Here is a 22480-nt window from a genome sequence, read left to right as displayed (position 1 = left end):
TGTGGCGCTGATGGGATGGGAAAGGGGGTACTATTTATTTACGGGTTGGTCTTGCTAAGAATGAAGAAGGCGCTCCCTTCGGGGATGGGGGCAATCTTCTCCTTCATGTTCAGTTCCGAGATTCTGCGAGGACGGGGGCCGGCAGGAACCTCAGGCTCATCCTCTTCCTCCTCCTCTTCCTCTTCACCTACTTTAAATCAAACACTTTTTTAATAGGCATGAAACGGAGATCACATATGGGTTTGGATTACTATTCTCAAATTCTCATGAAAATCTGGCTTACGCTTGAACAAAGACTCTCGGCTCCCACTGAACCAAACGCCCCTACTCCTACAGATTCCAGGCTGAGCATAACCCAGAGGAGCTGGGCTGAGTCGCTGTCTAGGGGGAGTTTGGAGGCAGCAATGAGGTGTGCACGCATGGAAGATGTGACCAGCAGGACAAAAGGCAGTAGCAGTGGGATTCTCACTCCATCCCTCCCAGCACCTGACACCCTTAACTCAGCCTTCTAACCCATGTGTGGGTCTTGGGGTCACAGCCACCAGGCCCTAGGCTCGTACCACCATCACCATAAGGGCACTTGTCAAGTGAGGGCCAACCATCAATGGGGCTGTCTGATCTACCCACACGTCCCCCTTCCCATCAGGAAGCTGGCTTAACATAGGCTGCCTGTGACCATGGGAAGACCTGGAGCAGTCTGCTCCACATGGCAACTGCGACCATGGCTTTGGCGGCCTCAGCCAGGCCAGGCTCAGAGTCAGCTGATCACAGGGTAGTGGCAAAGCCACAGGGCTCAGGAGCTCCAGGTCTGTCTCGGGCCTCCACCACCATACCTGGCACATCACAAGGTGGATAGGGGTCCTTGTCTTCATCCTCTTCCCGATAGTCATCAATGGTAACCTAGGACGACAGAGGCATCTCAGGAGGAGTGGGAGCTCTGGCCTAAACACAATCCAGGAGGCCAAAGGGAAGTCAGCCCTGCCATTCAGCAGAGGCTGTGGAATTTCTCCCTAAAGCACCTGTGAGTGTGGAGGGAGAGGCAGATGGCCCCGGAGGGCGGTCCTATTTGATACAGGAGGTCTGAGGACAGACGAAGAGACAGCTGGCTTACCTCTGGGCCAGCTATGGTTCGTGGGCACACACACGGTCACACAGGCCATGTGCCAACTGCATCTTAAACACCTGTCTCCCTGCTGGAACGGGAGTGCCATGAAGGCAGGGACACAGGCGATCTTCCACATCCATCAGTCCCCAGTGCCTGAACCAGGATAGTCACTCCAAAGTTATAAACTCAACAGACAAGCATCCAGAGCTGCCATCAATGAGATGAAGTTTGACAGGCAGAGCCCTGAGGCCACCCAGGCCACCTGATTCTAGAAGGGAGCCACTTGAGATGCTAACAAGATCTTGCCCCCCCAAGTCAGGTCTGACCACATAATTCCAGGAAAGAAAAAAGAAGCTGTCAAACTGGTCACCGTTTCTCACGTTGGCTGTCTTGTTTAAGAGTCAGCCAACTGCCCACATTCAATCAGGAGCACCTTGAGGAGCCAGCTGTGCACGGGATGCTCCACTCTTTCTTTGCCCCAACATGTGGCAGGTGTGCTGCACAGCCATCTTTCCCAGGGTGAACTGTTTTTGGAGCAGCCCAGACCACTGCTTTTCAGCACTGGGGAAGCCATATTTTAGAAGGAATACCTTGTTTTCGCTGTTGGCTATCTGGTTGACTTCTGGTTTGCTGTTCTTTTTATTTTCTAGGCTCTCTTTCCTGGATGGAAGAGAAAACAACAAATAACCTAATAACCACAATACTATGTACACGAATGCTCATCAGGATTCTGAATCCACAGTGCTCCGCGAAGGATGGAATCTGATTGGAAACCACACTAACGGCAAGAGCACAGCACCAGCCCACGTCAGAGCTGCCTGCCCATCGCCACGCCACGCACGCATTATACACATTGTCTTATTACCATTCTCGTCCAGGAGCTAATCAGCACTGAACGCACCATGTGTTGTATGAGGCCAACATTAACAGCAGTGCTTCTGTGAGCACGAGGATCCTGACTCCCATTCTCAGCTCCGAGGGACGAGAGCCAAGGGCCTGGCTTCTGCCCAGCAGTGCCTCTGCTTTGGTCTGTACCACACGGGTCAGAGCATCACGGCAGAGCAGGGACATGGGGCTGCCGCTCCTGGGGAGCCCCTGAGCGGCCAGGACTCAGGTGCGTGGGCTCCTCTGCGGAGCCCCTGAGGAAGCAGCTCAGGTGAAGATACGGTTACCTGGCAATCTTTTTCCTTTCTTTCTCCTCGGCTTCTTCCTTCTGAGCAGTGTTCAGACTTTCAGCATCAGCCAGATTGTCTACAGCGATGGCCAAGAAGACGTTCAGTAGAATATCTAATTTGAAATTTTTAAGGGTGTAACACATTTCTTCACACAAAAAATGTTTGTTTATTTTACTTTACTCAAAAGGCCAAGACAGGACAAGAGAGACAAAGAGATCTCCCATTTGCTGGTTCACTCCTCAAATGCCTGCAATGCCCACAGTACAGCCAGGCAGAAGCTAAGAGCTGGGAACTTAACTTGGGTCTCCCACACTGGTGGCAGGGACCAGATTCCTTAGGCCATAACTTGCTGCCTCCCAGAGGGCATCAGTGGGAAGCTGGACTTGTCAGCAGAGCTGGGACCTAAACCCGGGCATCCCAAGAGGCATCTTAACTGCCTGGCCAAACGCTCACTCCAAGATACAAAACAGGGCTACAGGCAGCCACACCTGGTCACAATGGCCACGTCATACCCTCTGCCTTCTGGGAGGTGAACTGTTGCCAGTACTCTGTTCACTTGGCAACACCAGCAGACCACAGTCCTGGTTTTCCTTTTGTTTGATTGTTTAATGAAACTAGAAACCTCCAGAAGACAGTCTGGAAAGAAAGGGAACTGAGATTCACGGAAACCCATGACAACCTGCACGTCCCACCATCTGTGGGTATGTATCTCCAAACACCTATGGATCTACAGCGATGAAATCCATTGTGTAAAACGACCCATACATAAACACAGTGTGATTTTAGAAACATCCAACATCTATCCAAGGAAGTTCTTTCAACAGAGGACTCCTTCAAGGGCTGCGTATCTGAAGGAAGACCCAATGCATAAGATGGCGTAAGACTTTCTCTTTTTTCAATTTTTTTTTTTTTTTTTAATTTGAGAGACAGAGAGCTCCCATCCATTGGTTCACTCTCCAACTGCCTACAATAGCTGTGACTGGACCAGGCCAAAGCCAGGAGCTGGGAACTTCATGGAGGTCTCTCACATGGATAGCAGGAACCCAACTACTCGAGCCATGACCTGGTGCCTCCCAGCATCTGCATTAGCAGGAAGCTGGAGTCAGGACCAGAGCTGGGACTGGAACCCAGGCACCATGCTCAGGGATGTGGGCATCCTAACCGCTGGGCCAGACGCCTGCCCTGGGACTTTCTCCTCTGACACGGCATTCAGGGGTCTGTGGATAACTTGTTCACTCCTTTACCCCACCAACCCGACCGAATACAGCAAGGCTAACTGCCGACGGGTGGCGCTGTGCTGAGTCACCTGAGGAGTCCTACTGTGACTGGACCTTTCGGCATCCAGTTAACCTTGATTTCTGTGAATGGTAAAATTTAGACAGTTAAACACATCATCCCTTTTTCTAGATTGTGCTGTAATGCTGTCTATGAGGCGCTTCCCAAAGTTCATGGAGAAATGGAAATCCATGCAGAGTCTTTCTTATAAGAACTAAACCACGCCAGGAAGAGCCGTATCGGTGCCATCTGACGGGAGCTCCTTTGTGGCTGGGAGGCAGAGCAGGAGGGCTGCCTGGAGGAGGGGGCCTCAGAGCTGCACCAAGGAACCAGTAGGGAGTGTAGGCGCTGGGGCGGGGTTTTCAGAGAGCTCCTGGCAGCACAAAGCATTTTCCCTACAGAAAACAAGGCAGGTTTGTCTTGGGGTTGCCACACCCCAGAAACTACATGAAGGAGTCCAAGGAGACTGGGCCTACTGAGCAGACGGCTGCAGCCCAGGACTCGGAGATGGAAGCATGGCGACCAAGCAGGGGCACAATCGCTCACTCACCAGGCCCTCGCTGCGGAGGGCCTCCGTACCCCAGGCCTCGCGCTCGGCACGGAGGAGTGAGAGAGCAGCAGACCCGGTCAAAGTGTCCGGTGCAGGTAAATACAGACTGAGGGTCACAGAGGACCTCCCCGGGAAGGAAAAGGAAGGCAGGGAGTCTGAGCAGAGGGACACAGCATGACACAGCAGCTAGCCAGTGGACACGCGACGCCCCCAAAGCGCAGGCCAGCAGGGCAAATCCAGGCTCGGGTCAGTCCACTGGAGAAGGCTTCCCGTGGGTCACAGACATCCCTCCAAGCTCTGTAGGGCCGTGACAAGGAGAACCTCCTGGCTCTGCCCTCGTCCCGCAGCACCTGCCTGCGACACGGACAGGCACCTGTGCATGTACTGTGTCACCAGCCTCCCCCTGCCATGGCCACCCCCCAACCAGGGAGCCCCCGAGGGGGTCCAACCGAAGGAGAGGGTCCACGGCCCCCAGAGCCCCCGTGGGCGTGAAGGATACAGTTGCCACAGATGAAGAGAATGATGAAGTAGATGCACACGATCATGCCCGAGGAGGAGGGGCCGCCGTACGCCATGATGCCGTCGTACATCACAGCGTTCCAGTCTTCCCCTGTCAGGATCTGAGACGCCGAGGCCGCCATCAGCCAGGAGGAGGACCGGCCGCTCACCGCGGCTCCCCCAGAGCTCGCTGGCGGCTCCCAAGCCCTGTTTCGGGCTGCTCTTCACAGTCCAGTTTGCACTGAACAGATCCATCTGTTACCCCACAGGATTTTCAAGACACCATTTTTAACGACACAAACAGAGGAGCTGGTTTGTTGTGCATTGTAAAGAAAATGACTTGATCTGTGAGACGTATAGACCTTTCGACGCCACCCTAGGCTGGCTGTCGTCCCCAACCCAGGGAGCATGCCGCTGCTGTGTCTCCCCGGGCTCTCTGTAGGTTGAACCCACATTCACCCACAGAAAGCAAGCACTCTGTTGGTGCGCTTTCTGGAATTTTAGACATAAAGGGTAGCAGAGTAGAGGAATTCTGCGGCAATTGGCTCTTTTACTCAGGTAGCAATGCACCCTGGATGCTTTGTGTCAGCCCGCTCATCTCGTTCCTGTAACTGCCACACAGCACGCCACACGGTCAGCCGTGGAACCAGAGGCTTCTCGTCTACAACTTTGACAAGTGAGGGATTTCAAATGCTGCACGCGAGTTTCCTGACTACCTGAAGAGTGGAGACCAGCAACCCCGGGAAAATTTCAGTTTAAGCATTTCTACTGACGATGCTTGGGAATTCACTCTGTCACCAAACAGAACCAGATGGCAGCTGACAGCAAGTTCGGAACAAGCTATCTTCAGTCGGTGGGGTGGAGTGGGGTCAAGGGAGAGGAAGAGAGATTCTTTATCTCTTATCTGGATTACATATTTTAAAATTCAAACTTTCGTGACTCACCATCAAAGATGGGTAAATGATTTACAGAGATAAAGTACTTCAGAGAAAAGGAAGGCCTGGTGGTTAGTCCTGTTGAAAGACACTCAGCTTCACTGCCGAGCAGAGGCACCCCAAGGACAAGGAGGCACTGCTGTTATCTCCCAGGCAGCAGTGCGACACGCTAGGCACCCACAGTAAAAGAAGGTGGGACAGCAGGCAGCGTACGTACCGCAGGTGCAAAGGACCCGGAGGACAGCGCTGTGGCAAGGGTGTCACAGTGCACAACAGGCACACCCTACACCCCAGGAATTCTGCTTCTGGGGGTCTGTCTTACAAACCCAAGACTGGACACGACTACACATTCCTCAGGAAGGGACCAGTTATACCAACCACAGAACTCAGGCAGCTCTTAAAAGGAAGGACCAAGCAGGAAAGCTCTTGGGGGCAACGCTGTGAGCAAAAAAACCGAGATACAGAACATTCCAGAGGGGGCGCTGTGGCCTGGGAATTCACCCACGGCCAGGCAGGCAGGCAGGCAGGCTGCAGCTGCTCCCCACAGGAAGAAATGAGCGGCTGCTGTCCTGTGTTTCTTTGTAACGTTTGCATGTTGTGTCCCATGCATACGGTACCAAAATAAAGAGAGAGATAGGCTGCTCTGAAACAAACTCGAAAAAATAATGACTGCCCAGCAGCCCGAACTGCAGCTTAATTTGGAAAACAAAACCTTGGCTGGGAGCAGCAGTGCCATACAAGTGGGCAAGAATCTTAGAGGGCAGTCCCTGTGTTTCTACAGAGAAGAGCAGGTGACTCGACAGAGGTCAGAGGCCTGGGCACGGAGAAACAGCCACCATGGACCCACCTGCACACCACCTTTCCCACACCACCTCTCTGCTCTCCAGAGGACTATGAGGCCGGCTCACAGCACACCCGAGGCATCGGGGGCAGGTGGGTCTTTTAAAGTCAGCTGTCAGGCACTGTCCAAGGGAGGGACTGAGCTCAGAAAGGGGGCCTGGAAGACCTCAGCTCGCAGGCGGGGAAGGTGCACCTGCTCTGGGTGGCAGAGTCACCCGCGCACCCTGGGATCCACTACAGCAGCAAGGGCAGATGGGGCAGGCGGCTGCCTCGGCCCTCACCGCTCTGATGCCTCCGACTCCATGCCAAAATGCCTGGGCTTCTTCAGAACTCACTTCTTTCCATCAGTCTGTCATCGCTAGGCTCATAAATCTGCCTGCCATCGGAACTCAGCCCAGAAACCTCACAAAACCAAACCACAGACTCTTGGTTTCCTATTCTGCAACACGGCAATATTTTATCACATCACCTCACACGGATCCCTGGGGGGAGGGCGTCCAACAAGGCAGTGGTGCAACACACAAGAGGGCAGAGGTTGTTCACAGAAACGGGTTCTTCCGTGCCTCCCTGAGCTGTGAGCAGACGTGAGGCCCAGGAGTCCGGGCTGCCCCTCCCTGGGTGCACCTGCCGCATACAGGGAGGGCGCGCTCACCTGGAACACCGTCAGGAGCGCCTGGGGGAAGTTGTCGAAGGTGCTCCGCTTGGTCTGCGTCTCGTCAAAGTTAAACTTGCCGCCGAACAGCTGCATCCCGAGCAGGGAGAAGATGATGATGAAGAGGAAGAGCAGAAGCAACAGCGAAGCGATGGACTTCATGGAGTTCAACAAGGACGCCACGAGGTTGCTCAGTGAAGTCCAGTGCCTGCGAGGGAGAGGAGGCCGTGGGACAGAGCAGACCGCCACCGGCCCGGAGGCTACCTGCGGCGAGCCGTGGCTTCCTTACCTGGTCACCTTGAAGATTCGTAAAAGGCGCACACACCGGAACACAGAGATGCCCAGGGGCGACATGATCTCCAGCTCCACTAAGATGGTCTCCGTAATCCCACCGCACACCACAAAGCAATCAAATCGGTTGAAGAGAGACACGAAATACGCCTGCAGACCCAGGCTGTACATCTTCACCAGCATCTCACAGGTGAACAGGGCCAGGAGGACCTTGTTAGCGATGTCTGCAAAGACAAAGGGCGCCCGTCCCACAAGTCTCCATGCAGGGGACGCTCAGGCTCCTTCTGACCAGGAGCAGGACACACCCAGCATCGGGCCCGCTCTGCTCCTGTCCCCACGTCAGAAACGGGGCATTCCCGCTGACGGGTGCTCTGCTCCTGCGACCAGCAAGACGCACGACCCTGGAGGAGTCACCTGACTGCTGGGCCTGAGTTTCACCAAATATAAAACCGGGAAGGGCAGCTTATCTCACAGCCTCTGAAACGTTCTAGCCAAAAAGCCTCCGATTCTCACCCTTAGATAGTCACATATTTTCCTTTCAAACACACACACACTCTAGCACCATGGGATCAGAAACAGTTGCCTAACAATGTTATTTCTAACAGCAGGAAACACCTTGTTGCAGGCTGGAGAGGGGGAAGCAAAGGCTGGGCTTGAGGTGAGGGAGGAGTCAAAGGCTCACAACTGTGCAACCCAGAACAAGCTGCACCAGCTCTCTGCACCCTGCCGCTGAGGCTCTCAAAGCAGAGGCACCAGAGGCCCTGGCCCAGAGTACTACGGGGGCCAATAATGCTTCCGATGGGGAGGGGAGGAGGTCCTTGCAACTCCAAGATTCCTGGAGGTGAGGCTGTCTTGGAGTAGGACAATGAGAAGTGTGGCCTCAGTCACTCCCAGGAGCCAGTGCTGGCCTGTGTTGGGACGGTCCCAGCATCCTCTGAACCAGTGCTGACTAGAACTGGCCCAATACATCACTGCATGTCCATCAGGTGAGAATGGACAGCAGCTGGACAGCCCCAGGACTCTTAACTAAGAACCCCAAGAAAATGGCTTCTGCTTCTACCTTGAATCTGCGTCAACCAGTCCGGCTGATTGTAGTGCTCGGAGGAGATGGTTAGGGTGTTGAGAAACACCAGGACGATCACCAGCCAGTAAAACGTGACAGACTTCACGGCGGCCCGGCACCTCCTGCGGCTGAAGCGATTCCAGCGACGCCAGCGCCGGCTGCAAGGCGAGCACACGTTACTGGCCGGCCTCTCGGGGTCCCCTCGACACCACGGGGACATAGCTGAGCTCTCACTCTGGACGTGCCGACTGAGGTGGGGTGCACAGAAAACAGACCTCATCATCTAAGTGATGCTGGTCCCAAAACAGCGTCTTGGTCTTCAAAAGTATCATCTTGACCATGCTCTTGTTTGCTTTCTACAGCTTTCGAGAACTCTCGGGCACAAGCTGTCCTCTGAGAGCCAAACTCTAGACAGTCACAGATCCGTGTGCAGAGGCACAGGTGGACTTGCACACACAGGCAGCTCACCTCCACCGTGTGTGTCTCTCTCTGTGTGTGTGTGTGTGTGTAGATCTGTCTGTGCCACTGGGGCAGAGAGCCACTTAACTGACAGCATACCTCCTGCAGCACCTCAGTCACCCCACAGAATCTATCAGGCAGCGATGGGCTCCAAGACCACGCTCATCCCTTTAGAGAACCTCCGAGACCTTTCTGAAGTCTCTCAGGTTCCTCCAGAGCCCATGGAGTCGGCAGAGCTGAGCAGGGAGGAGTCCTGGCACTGAGTTCCCAGGTGTCCTCACTAACCAGTGGTGCTCAAAAATCTACCTTTAGGAGAAGAGACAGGACTGACCTGTGTTTTCACAAAAATGAAATGAGCTGAGCCAAACAGACAAGGAGTGTGTCCTCTGCCCTCCTTCAGTTGCTGTTTGCAACCAGGGAAAATGTTCTCTCCCTTAGCTTGTCTCCCAAAGGAAACCACTCCCCACCATGAGGTGATGTTTTGGTGAACCGTGGCGTGAGCTGCTACTCACTGACCTGGATCCCAGGGGAGGGCCAGCTGAGAGCCAAAGTCCTGCCTCTCAGGCTGCCAGGCCTCCCTGGAAGGGCTGGGGGCCTGGGTTCAAGAGCAGTCTCCAGGCTGTGCCCGAGCTACAGCCCTGGCTGACTCAGCCAAAAAGAAAACTCAAACTGTAACCCAGAAAGTGAACAAAGCAAGTTTGCTAACGCTTCCGCACGACCTGGATCGAGCAAGGTGCGTCTTGTTCCTGCTCTTGCTGCTCGGTTTCCAATGGCCATAGCAGCTAGAAACATGATGACCTGCATGGCAAACTCCTGGGGACCTGAACACTCCATCCCACTCATAGCTGGGCTTCTCCTGGGGTGCATAATTCAGGGCACACAAAGCAAGGTGGGCCCAACAAGACCCAGCCTTTAGGGTCCACAAATGTTCTTCAAAAAGTTTGTGGGAAGTGGAATTAAAAATCAAGTTTATTATGGTGCAAAACATTTTTAAATCCAGGCATTTTTTCATAATACAGATTTTTCATGTATTTGTTGATGATCCTGTGCATAAATGGATTTAAACTGTTTTGCACCAAACTAAACTTACCTTTTAATTCCATTTCCCCGAACTTTTTGAAGTCCCCTTGCGTCTTAGGCTCTGGTGACAAGGCACAGGCATCCCTTATGTTCAGGAGATCTCATGCCCCACGTCCTACACTCCCGCAGCACCCCCATCTCACCCCTCACTGGCCTGAGTGCCCAGGTGGACAGGCCTGCTCTTTCAGAGACCAAAGGTCTTGAGCACCAGGTGTCTGGCTGTGGGCAGAAACGGTCATAGTCCCACAGTCCCTGTCCCTGAAAATCACACAGGGTTATGATAAGTAACGATTAGAAATTCATACCAAGTGTCACTCCTAGGGTGCAGCCCCAGAAGAAAAGAAAAAGGAGCCATAGTGGCCAGTGTTGTGGCAGCAGCAGGTTAAGCTGTCACCTGCAATACTGGCATCGCTTATGAGCATAGGTTCAAGTCCCGGCTGCTCCACTTTCCATCCAGCTCCCTGCTAATGCACCTGGGAAAGCAGCAGAAGGTGGCCCAAGTGCTTGGGTCCCTGGATGGAGCTCAGCCACAGCCATTACAGCCATCTGAGGAATGTACCAGCGGGTGGAAGATCTGTCTCTGTCTCTCCTTCTCTAAGGCTGCCTTTCAAATAAGCAAAACTTTGACAAAAAAAAAAAAAAAAAGAAAGAAAGAAGGAAGGAAGGAAGGAAGGAAGGAGAAAGGGGCCATGAATGCCCTTTTAAAAGTCAGTGAAGTCTTCAAAAAGGAGATGGGGTTCACCCTGACCACGTGTGGGAACCACCCAGGGGGCCCAGGAAAGGGCAATGACCCAGAGAAGACAGCACTGCCCAGGGACTGCAGTGGCAAGGTGCACAGCGTGTGACCCCTGTAACTGAGGACAGCCCAGTGTGGCCACAAAGCCTGTGATGCAGGGCGGGAGCCTGGGCCAAGTGACGGACAGATGCTCTCTGGTAACACAGAGCCACAGCAGGGCTCTCTGGTTGTTCTTCTGTTTGCTTTAATTATGTTTACGGAGATAAAACTTGCATACAGTAAGGGTTATCCCCTTCAAGTACACACAATGAGGACACAGAATATTCACGCCCATCTGGGAAGTTCCTCTGTGGCCGCCCCACAATGCCCACTGCCAGTCCCCGACGACGGTGTGTCTGTTTTCTGTCCTGACTGTCTTCATGCAGACCATCAGTCCTGCAAGGGGCAGCCTTCTCACACCATCCTCTTTCACCGAGCAGACATGCTGGCAGGGTTCTTCCACGTGGCTACACACACCCGTCGTTTCCCCTTCCTACTGCTAACTGCGATTCCGTCGTACGGGCAAACCACAATGGGTCTCTCATTCAGCATCTGACTGACGCTTGGGGTACTTCCAACTTGGGGTGACGAAAACGGTGCTGTCAACATCTGTGCACACATCTTTTTTGTGTTTAAGTACATTTCTTTCCCATTTCCCTTCTATAAACACCATCGATGTGGAACTGCCAGCCCACATTGTAAATATACTTAAACTTTACAAGAAATGCCTCATAAGAAATTACCAAACCATTTCTTTTTTTTTTTTTTTTTTGACAGGCAGAGTGGACAGTGAGAGAGAGAGAGAGACAGAGAGAAAGGTCTTCCTTTACCGTTGGTTCACCCTCCAATGGCCGCCTCGGCTGGCATGCTGTGGCTGGCGCACCGTGCTGATCCCAAGGCAGGAGCCAGGTGCTTCTCCTGGTCTCCCATGGGGTGCAGGGCCCAAGCACTTGGGCCATCCTCCACTGCACTCCCTGGCCACAGCAGAGAGCTGGCCTGGAAGAGGGGCAACCGGGACAGAATCCGGTGCCCGGACCGGGACTAGAACCCGGTGTGCCGGCGGAGGATTAGCCTATTGAGCCACGGTGCTGGCTCAAACCATTTCTTAAAACAATGGTTGTGCCACATGACACGTGCACCAGTCTCCCAGCATCACAGGAAAATACCCATTTTCAGCCTCTACTGTTAGGTATTTAAATTAGATCCACTGTGCAGTGGTAGTTAATTGTGATCTGCATTTACATTTTCCTAACTACATCGCAAGTGCTCATTTGTCATTCCTGTCTCTTTGGTGACAAGCCTATTTAAATGCTTTACCCATTTTTTATTGGGTTTTCTTATCACTGGCACGATTCTTCATATGTACCCAGATGTCAGTTCTTTATGAAGTATGGTTTGCAAATATTTCTCTCCTAGTCTGAGACCTATTTTTTTAACTTCATTTGAAGGAGTTTTAATCTGATGAAGCCCAATTTATCAGCTTTTTTTCTGCTACGCATTGTGCATTGCCGTATTTTATCCTAAGAACCCTTTGCCTAACCCCAGGTCACAGGTATTTTCTATTTTCTTCTAGAATTTGTATAGTTTTAGGTTTTATATTTAGTTCTACATCCATTTTTGAGTTAATGTTTGCATATAGTGGTAAATGACTGCCCATGAGACACAGCCTTTACATAGAAAGGGACACAAACCGTAGGTCTATGGCTCAGAGCGTTGTACTGACTGAATGCGCAACCTGCATCACCAGGACCTTAGCAGACTTCTTGAACTCTGCCATGGGAAGCCCTCGAGATAAGAAGACACGAGAAGTAATCTCCCTTAGAGAAATGACTCGCAGAATACCAAGAAGGATTGCTTGGGAGACAAGACACATTGGTTACTGTGCGGAGGTTGTGGGCTTGGAGGGAGAGAGCTTCAGTGGCCCCAGTGCTGTTCCCCAGGGCGGCACGTCCTGTTTTGTGGACTGATTCAGTCTCAGACAGAGTGAAACTCAAGTCTAGAGCAGTTCTATGTCAGAACACAAGAGCTAAAAACATAAAGATACTGACCTGAGTTTGGACTTTGAGATGGCTTGACTGAAAGAAAGACACACACAAAAAAACAAAGTTAAGATTCCCGCTGGGATGGTGTGAGCACCGTTCCCCACCATGGCAGCTGAGCTACGGTGAAAGCCATGCACGCAGCCTGCACTTAGCAGCACTGGTAACGCAGCAGGCTGCCCGGGATAAAGGTAGAGCAGGACAGGGAGGTGCTGCCGGTGCCAGGTGGCCGGGTCAAGCACCCTTGAGGGCCCGGGCAGGAGAAGACTCAGTGAGGCTCCCCCAGGCAGTCACGAGGATTCTGTCCCCACCCACCCAAACTGCAGCCAGCGGGGCCTCCCTCCCCCAGCCCGCGCAGCATCTGAGGAGTCCTGGCTATGCTGTCGCTAACCAGGTGAGGACATGAAAGCAGCACATCTCACTGTTTTCATCTGCACCACAGGGAAGACAAACCCAAGACAAACCGTGCCTACTTCAGCAGGGGAGGGAGGGCAAGAGGGCAGAGGCCAAATCACATCACCAACTGTTGGATATTCTGCTCACAGCACGTCGTTTCTAGGAAACGCTGCCAGGGACAGGATTGAGTGCTCTTATAAACTGTGCCTGGGGGTGGGCGCTGGGATACAGCAGACTAAGCCACGGCTTGGGAGGCCAGCATCCTGCATGGGAGTGCCAGTTTGAGCCTTGGCTACTCCCCTTATGACCCAACTTCCTGCTAATGCACCCTTGGGAGGTCTCAGACCATGGCTCAAGTACTGAGTCCCTGCCACCCGCCTGGGTGACCTGGAAGGAGTTCCAGGCTCCTGGTGTCAGCCTGGCTTAGCACTGGCTGTTGTAGGCATTTGGGGGGAGCAAATCCACAGATGGAAGATCCTTCTCTCGGTGTGTGTCTTTCTCTCTGTTGCTCTGCCTTTCAAACAATTAGTAAGAGCAAGTAAATGAACACTTACAACTATGCCTGTGCTTGCAGGAGGCAAGACCTAAAGGGTAGCAGTGGGAAGCGAACCAGCAGAACAGAGGGCACTGGGCTGGCCGCGGCAGGCCGTCCCTGGCTGCACGGCACGCTGCTGGTGCCCACTCTAGAACAAGCCTGTGCTGTTAATGGGATGAGATCACCGTGAGGAGAGGGTAGTGCAGGGCTCCAGGAGAGAAGTGCCGCGTGCAGAGGAAGGCAGGGCCTGGTTCCCAGCCGCTAGGGGAGGGCGGGAAGGCCCCGGGGGTGAAGGCACCCTTAAATGGGGGGAACACCCTAAGGGGGAGTGCCTCTGCCATTCAACAAGCTCTTCGTCCCAAGCATGGATGCCAACCCCGGACTCAGAAGAGAACAGGCCTTTACCCCCACCGCCGACACCCCGAGGGCCCCGCCGTGGCTGCACCTCTTCTTCTCCACCAGCACCTAACGGACACAGCGGAGGCGGGGTTACCTGGCACGCCCTTCCCGGACGCACCCCGCAGGGACCTCTCAGCGGGGACAGGCGGTGAAACTGCGGTGCTCCAGGGGGCTGAGCGATGTGGGAACCCACGCCCACCCCCACCCCAAACCCAGGGTCCTGGCTCCCCTGCAACCTGGGGTCTCCTCCTCACTGCTCCCTTCCCCACGGCCGCCACACTCACCAGAGACTCCCACAGCAGCCCTGCGTCTCGCCTTCGCCACTGACGTTCTCCGTGTTCACAGACTCGGTCTCGCTGGTGGGCATGCTGGCTGTGGGCAGAAGGGGAGGCCTCAGACGGCACTGGAGGTGTGCTTGCCCGGGAGCAGAGCTCTGGGAAGCAGCGAGAAGAGCCTGCAAGGGCTCGGCCAGCCTCAGGAAGGGCCAGGCGCCTCCAGAGCACAGGCGCGCGCCTCTGCTTCCGTGGGCGGCCCAGCGTGCCCAGGGCCCGCCGCACTGGGGATGCCAGCCCGCCTCCCCCAGCAGATGCTTCCTGAGAAGAGAGGTTGGGGGGCCACACTGCAGCCTGCCTCTCGGCCTGGCTCCCATTTCCGGGGCGAGTCTGAGCAGCCCCCCAGCGTCTCAGTGCAGGCGCCTCGCTGCTTGTCTCAGCACTGTAGGAGGGCACAGCCACGCACAGGCCGGCCGATTCCTGGCACTGCATTTTCGACACGCAGGACAAGAGTCTGAAGAAGGGAGGGGAAGGCAGAGCCTGGAGGTACCACACACACATCTTTCTCACAACTCCGCTCATTGCTGGTGGATTTATCTCATCTCTCGCATGTGTACACAGGCTTCTGCTGAGCTCGGGAAGCCTGTATACAGAAGGAGCTTACTAAGTAAGCCAGCACCTGAGCATGGAGGAAGCAGATAAGGTGCTACAAAAAGTGTGTGGAAAGTGGAATTAAGGATGTTCATTTTGGTGCAACAACTTTTCACAGCCCACCCATAGTGCTTTTCCTATTGGCTCGTCTCCCACGATCTTTCTGAAGACCCTCACAGACTTTCCCCAACCAGCGCGCAGGGAGAAGGCAGAGCGGACGGCAGGCACGGTGCCGCTGAGGCCTCCGGGCCTGCCTGGTCTCACTTCTCTGTGGCAGGATGCTGAGCACAGTGGAGGAAACGGGACCCAGGGGCCCCTCGGAGACGCTGTCTGACACATGCGCGTCGTTTCTCCTCCCCGGGATCTCCCACAGCCACACCACAGGCGTGTGCAGGGGTCAAGGAGGGACAGGGCACTGCCGGAGCAGGGCGGCACGGGGGAGGCCCTGACAGATTCCCGCTGTGATGATTCCACTCCGGGTGAGAGAGGAGGAGGAGGTCACCAGAGGCCAGTGCGCGAGCATCACCCATACCGTCCTACTGCAGTTCTCACGGGTTTCTTTATAACCCATCGAGCTCTGCCCCTCTCAGCAAGGACATGCCTGATTCCATCTGCAAAATGGGGAGCGGGGCCTGCAGAGAGGTTCTGAGGCCCAGCTCAGGCCCCAAGGGGAAAGGAGTCGGACCACCAGCCCTGTCAGATGCTGGCTCTCTCAGGAGGGAGGTCTGGCCGAGTCCAGGACGGGGCTAAAGGTGGAGCTGGCTCCAAGTGCCCTGAGGGCCGAGAAGCAAGTTTATCCAGGGACCCAGAAGGCTCCCTGGTGCCCTTCCTCATGAGGGCAGCCAAGAAGCTGAGGCTGCCTGCGTGGCAACTGTGACAGCCACAGCCGGGCTCACAGGAAGGCGTCAGACTGAAAGCCAAGAGAGTAACACCGGAGACTCTGATGGCACCCTGGAGCTCTCGCAGAAGTCAGCTCTGATCCACCTTTCTGCCAGTCCATGCAAAACAGCCGAGACAGAAACAGACCGGAGCAACCCTGCAGTCCGCGCTGCAGTGAATAAAATCCTCCATTAACACACAGACACACCCCTCACACTCACATCACACATGCACACCCCACACACCCCCATACGACATCACATGTACACACCCAAACCACACACACATCCCCCACACACCCCCATACCACATCATACACACTCCACACATACCCCTCCACACATACCACACCTCCCACACCACACACATCACACATGCACACCCCACACCATACACACATCACATACACACCTCACACACATACCCCATACCACATCATACACACCCCACACACCCCCTCCACACACACATCACACATACACATGCCAAACACTCCCATACCACCCACATCACACACATCAGATATATACATACATACCCCTACACATACCACACCCAAACACACTGACAATATACATACTCCCATACTATATACACCCTCATGCACACCGCACACACGACACCCCAACCACAAACACATCACACATACACAGATCACACACACACACCCCACGTACCATACTCACACACACCCACATAGCACAGAAACACGCCCACACCCCCACAGATCTCATTCATTCCCCTTCTCCCTCCTCCTCCACTGTGCCATACTCTGACTTCAGCAGAAAGACTAGTAGACTGCAAAAGTCAGCAAGGGTCCCGGGAACAGCTTCTCCCTCCCATCGCGTCACCCTTCCCTACAGAGACATGGGACAGACAACCGTGAGTCGATTGTGAGTCACCTCTCAGTGAAACGTCTTCCTGGGTGGTTATTACAATTACTAAGGGGCACAGATTGACAGGTAGGGAGAGCCCGCCCACCCTGGCTCTGCTCTGCTTGCCCTGGGCAATGTCCCACCTTCCTGCAGGCTGCAGTTTCCTGTCTATACAACTGTGGTGCTAAATCCACACTCTGGACGATCAAGGCCATCTCAAACAATTTAAGGGGGTGGCGCTGCGTTGTAGCAGATAAAGCTACCTTCCGCAGTGCCAGCATCCCATATGGGCACTGCTCCAAGTCCCGGCTGCTCCATTTCCAATCCAGCTCTCTGCTATGGCCTGGGAAAGCAGTGGAAGATGGCCCAAGTCCTTGGGCCCCTGCACCAGTGTGGGAGAACTAGAAGAAGCTCCTGGCTCCAGATTGGCCCAGCACCAGCCATTGTGGCCATCTGGGGAGTGAAGCAGTGGATGGAAGACTCTCTCTCTCTCTCTCTTTCTCTCTCTCTCTCTCTCTCTGCCTCTCCTTATCTGTGTAACTCTTTCAAATAAATAAATGTTTTTTTTAAAAACAATTTACTATCTCACAGTTCTAATATTAACCATACAGGAACGTTGCTTAGTATTTGCAGCAGAGCCAACTCCCGAACAGACTAAATCTTGGTGGCTTTTTATTGTCCTGGGCTGTGGCTCCTGCTGGTACCAGTACTGTTGGGTTGCATTCTTGAAGCTTCATTTTTCCACTGATTTCATTGAAATGGGTAAGTCACAGACCACCTGGGGAGAGGGAGGGTCTTCATCATCCACTGTCAGCTCTGTGCCAACGGCTAGTGAAGACAATGTACTGGTTGCTCTCAAGACGAAGTGGGGGAGAACCGTAAGAAGGAAAACCAAACCCCGTAAACTGTATTGAAGCAGGGCGGAGCGTCAGTTGACTCCGCCCCCTCCAGGTAGGCTGAGACGGTTGCAGGGAACAAGGGGCCAGGTTTACCGGATCGAAGTTGAACCCTGCACTTGTGATCCAACTTAGACTCTGAGTCCAGGTTTCCCATGTGTAAAATGGGAACATGCAGGTTGTGGGCAGAACTGAATGGGAGGAGGCACACAGGTCGTGAGCAAGGCTCACGGGAGTCATCGGCCAGAGCAGGGTGACGTGGCCTTGCCCCCCCCCCCCGCATCACTGCAGAGGCAGCTCTCACAAGTGAGTGCCACTGCCCTCACCCACCCTGGACCACTGAGTCACTGCCTGACCCAGCCTATCCGAGGGACAGCAACCTGTGCTGTCGTGCTCATTGGACAACTACAGAGCTAGGGGCAGGCAGCAAATCTATTCCAGAATGATGTCACGGGGGCTGTGAAAGGGAGGGTTAGGGGAGGGCGAGGAAGAAGTCAGTGTCTATGTCCGTGTTGGGCTCATTTTGTCCTGGGAACAGACCTCAATCCAGTCCCCACGTCACAAAATCAGAGGGAAGGAACCAAACTCAGACTTAGGCCTGGCAGTCCTCACTCACCCTCACCCGCTGCAGCTTCCCGCTCCTAACACAGGACACAGCATCTTCTTTGGCCCATGTCCAGAAAAATATCAGGCCCAGTAGGTAAAACCAAAGACCCTGTTTGTACAAGAAAACCCTTGATCCTTCACTTGTATTGGGTGTTCATTTTCTTTTCTTTTTAAAGATTCTTTTATTTACTTAAAAGGCAGAGAGAGAGGGAGTCAGAGAAAGAGAGAGAGAAATGGAGAGAGAAGAAAGAGAAAGAAGAAGAGAGAGGAGTGAGAGGAGAGGGGGAGAGGAGAGAGGAGAGAAATAGAAAGAGTGTGTGTGAGAGAGAGAGAGAGAAAGAAAGGGGGAGAGAGAAGGAGAGGGGAAGAGATGTCTTCCATCCACTGGTTTACTCCCCAAATGGTCACAATGGCTGGAGCTGGGCCAAGCCAAAGTCAGCAATCGGAATGCCATCTGGGTCTCTCATGTGGGTGGTAGTGGTCCAGGCATTTGGGTCATCTTCCACTGTTTTCCCAGCAGCATTAGCAGGCAGCTGGATTTGAGGTGGGACAGCAGAGACTTGCACTGATGCCAACATCCCAGGAGGCAACCCGACCTGCTGTGCCACAACGCCGGCCCCAAGTTCATTCTCTCAAGGTCAGCAAATTGATGTGAGTTTCCTTTCACTTAACCCCAGCATGATTTGGGCTAAATCTTTAAAAATCAGGACAGAAACATCAGAGGCCGTTCGAACTGGAAGGGCTTCTGAGAGCACAGGAATCTACTGTGCCATGCAGAGGAGGCGTCATCAACTCGTCCCAGACTCGCCCGGCTCACGCCCTCCTCCAGGCCACGCCACCCCACCCCCGCAGTTCCAGCGCATACATAAACGTACTGGCATGGATGTGGGTGCCGGTGTATGCACCTAAAATTCTACAAGCTGGAAAGCTCCAACGTCAAGCAAGTCTGTTAGCCATCAATATTGGTTTATGGTTCTGACCTTTACTAGCCCCTAGAAACCTGGCACATTACCAGACCACATCAAAGAGATCAGCCTGGCAAGCAGGGATGATACAGAAACCAAGCCATGGGGTGCTATGTGCACGGTGGTTAAGATGCCCACACTCTGTACCACAATGCGTGGCTCCAGTCCCAGCGAATCTGCTTCTGGTCCAGCTTCCTGCAAATGTGTACCCTGAGCAGCAGCAGACGACAGAGCGAATACTTGGGTCCCCGTCACCCATGTGCGAGACCCAGATTGAGCCCTAGGCTCTGGCTTCAGCCTGGCCTACCTAGTTGTTGTGGGCATTCAGGGGTTCAGTCACTGGATGGAAGATCTCTCTCCCTCTGCTTTTCAAATAAAATGAAAAAAAAATTAATAAAAAGTACAGTTTTCCTATCAACTGCTGGGATTTCATATACATACAAACAGAAAGAGTTATAAAAGCCTACATATGATACGGCTGGCATTGTTAAGCTGCCACCTGTGCACCCCTCATCCCAGAAGCGCCAGTTCAATTCCCAGCTGTTACACTTCCAGTCCTGCTCCCTACGGATGCATGTAGGAAAGCGGCAGAGGATGGCCCAAGTCCCTGCATCCACGTAGAAGACCCGGATGGAGTTTGTGGCTCCTGGCTTTGGTCTGGCCCAGTCCTGGCAATTGTGGTTATTTGGGGAGTGAATCAGCAGGCTGAATGAACCAGCAGATGGAAGATACTTTCTGTCTCTCCCTAACTCTGCCTTTCAAATGAGTAAATCTTTAAAAAAAAAAAAAAAAAGGAATCCATGGACAAATTCCTGGAGTTTATGCCCTCTCCTAGCCGGCTGCCATCACACGCTGACTGCCCTACTGAAGGTGGGAGTCCTGCCCCTTCCAGCACAGAGTCAGTGTGATTGCTGACAAGTAACCAGGCCTCAGCAGGGTGTAGGCAGAGCCTCCAACATGCCCCTCCCCACGTGACCTGGAGCTGCCAGGCACTCCTTGCAGAAACAAGCCAGAGGGGCCACATGCACCTGCAGAAGCTCGAAGCTGTCTTCCCAGAAGTGCACCACAGAACTATGGGGTATTGCTGGAGAAGTTTCTTCTTATTCCATAAATTTAAAAACCATTTTCAGTGCATTTGGGTGAAACCAGGTATTGGGACAAGCCTGTTGCCTGCAATGTGATGCTGATTTGTGCTGCGACTTCCCTGCTGAAAACCTGCAGCAGCTCAGGGCTGGCTCTGCCACCTATTGCAGGCACTGGGATCTCTGGGGGAGTGCTCCAGGATACATCTTAGGCTTTGAGAACGGGTGCCACTGTGGGTCAGGAAGTGGTGCCCGACAGTGGCCCAGCACAACCCAGATGGCACACATGAGTTTACAAGGTATTTTGGGAGCCACCTGGAGCCATTCTATGGGACTGTGCATCACCTTGTTTCTAAGACTTTGCAGTGGGCCTGGACGCCAGGCCGGGCAATGCTACACCAAGCAGGCCACAGAAATGCACCGATTCTCAGGTCTCATGACAGTGAGCACCTGAGCACTAGTTGGATACCTCGCTGCAGGCCACCATACTTCTCAACCAAATCTCTCTGGCTTGTGAGCTCAGAGACAAATCAGCACACGTGTACACACACCTGCAAACCCACACACAAAGTGAGTGGGTCTGTGGTCCACGTGGGTCAGAAAGTCTCAGAACAACACTGCCCCATCAACAGACACATCAAAATCTCAGACCAGCTTCCTTCAGGGCTGGAAGTTACAAGGTTGAAGGCACCAGAAGAGATGTCGGGAAAGAGTGGGCCGTGTCTCCAGGGGATGCGGGACAGGAGCCGTCCTGTCCCTGGGCCGAGTTAGCCGAGCTGTAAAATGTGCTGTATTCCAGCTTCATCTCTAAGATCCATTCACCTCCAACCTGCTATAGTCGCAAGAAGGTCGAACACCCACAAGCTGCATGGTTTTACTCCCAGCACCCACCGGGGTGGAGGGTGGGGTTCCTTGCATTCCCCAGTTGTCCAAGAAGAAAAAGGGACAAGAAGCACCAGGAAGCCCCTGCTCAGGACCTCAGGACGGTCACCAGGAATCCTGCAGCCTGCCCAGGAGGAGCAAATCCAAACCCCCCCACAAGGTAAAATGCCCCAGGGACCGGAGCACAGCACAGCCAGGAGCAGCTCCCCAAGGCCTCCGCCAGTCCCAGGAGACCACAAGGCAAGGCTCATCACATGGGAAACCCTGCCCAGAGCTCGCCAGCCTCTTGTGCGGCCTGTCGCAGCAGCAGACTAGGGCCTGAGCCGCTCCCTGGGATGGACCTTCTTGCACATTCAGGACTGCGTTTCCCTCCGTGGCCCAGCAGCCTCAAGTTTCTCAGCCTTTCCTTTCCAAGGAAGGAAAGGGGAGGCAAGGGAAGTGAGGGATCAGCAGCAGAGTCGGGGCTGCCTTCCCACAGGCCAGGATCTGCTCGTCTGGTTGCCATGAGCAGCACGAGCAGTCAGGTACCAAATCCAAAAGGACCTGAGACATTCCCTGGGGGCACCTGCACCTGTTAGTGGTGACACGCTATGCCAACACTGGGCACAGACCTGTGCTGTGGTAAAGCAGCCAGATACTTCCCGTGGAATGTGGGTCAAGGCCAGACCAAGGTTTCCATGTCTAAAACAAGAATCATGCCCAGACAGCAACAGTGACTGTCTCTGTGAGCCCAGGGCCAAGGTCAGCACAGCATGGACACAGGGCTCCTTCTGCACCGTCCCCAGCAGGGTCCGGGGTCTTCCTTCACAGTCCCTTGTGCTTTTAGAAATCAAAGACCATCAACGCTCACCATCAACAAAGTTTCCTGAAGCTACCTGGCTGCTTCCTCTCTCTGCAGATTCAGAAAACTAACAGAGAAGGAAGCCACAAGAATCTTTGCCAAAAGGAGTCACAAGGCTCAAGCCCCCATTCAGGAGAGCAGGCCCAAGGAGTGGTCTCTTCTCTCCTGGGGACAGGCACACTCATCGTCCTCGCACCCCCTACCCAGAGCTACCTCCCCAAGCCAGGCTCCACAGATCATTTCTTCCCGGGCTCACGACAGCATTTCCTGCTTAGCGGTCTCTGCCAAGGCCTGCAGAGCCACAGCAAGCCCAGCCTCGTGTTCCTCAACCTCCCAACACTGGGGCCACGGCATCGGTCCATCTCTGCCCCAGTGCTGCCCCACAGCAGCTCCTGCACCGTCTCCTCCCGCTCTCGGGGCCACAGTGGGCTGAGAGGCGAGGGGCTTCCGACCGACAATCTCTC

The 22480-nt window shown here is 53.9% G+C and overlaps 1 protein-coding gene across 5 annotated transcripts in view; it reads right to left on the bottom strand.

Moving 5' to 3' along the window:
* Positions 1-22480, bottom strand: part of CACNA1D (calcium voltage-gated channel subunit alpha1 D) — a 505293-nt gene that overhangs the window by 75011 nt on the left and 407802 nt on the right. For 4 of the 5 annotated variants that reach the window (XM_062201090.1, XM_062201094.1, XM_062201096.1 and 1 more), the window contains exons 10-19: positions 14352-14439; positions 12747-12773; positions 8382-8542; positions 7320-7545; positions 7031-7238; positions 4605-4725; positions 2278-2392; positions 1696-1765; positions 834-900; positions 43-190 (exon numbers count right to left, since the gene is read on the bottom strand). In XM_062201090.1, the coding sequence (XP_062057074.1) occupies positions 43-190; positions 834-900; positions 1696-1765; positions 2278-2392; positions 4605-4725; positions 7031-7238; positions 7320-7545; positions 8382-8542; positions 12747-12773; positions 14352-14439 (1231 nt within the window). Of the gene's footprint in view, positions 1-42; positions 191-833; positions 901-1695; positions 1766-2277; positions 2393-4604; positions 4726-7030; positions 7239-7319; positions 7546-8381; positions 8543-12746; positions 12774-14073; positions 14134-14351; positions 14440-22480 lie in introns of all 5 variants that reach the window. The other variant, XM_062201093.1, reaches the window with a different exon arrangement.

The sequence above is a fragment of the Lepus europaeus genome, chromosome 9 (genome assembly GCF_033115175.1).
Source record: "Lepus europaeus isolate LE1 chromosome 9, mLepTim1.pri, whole genome shotgun sequence".
Taxonomy (NCBI): domain Eukaryota; kingdom Metazoa; phylum Chordata; class Mammalia; order Lagomorpha; family Leporidae; genus Lepus; species Lepus europaeus.
Note: the sequence above shows the minus strand (reverse complement) of the source record. Positions and strands in the feature narration are given on the sequence as shown.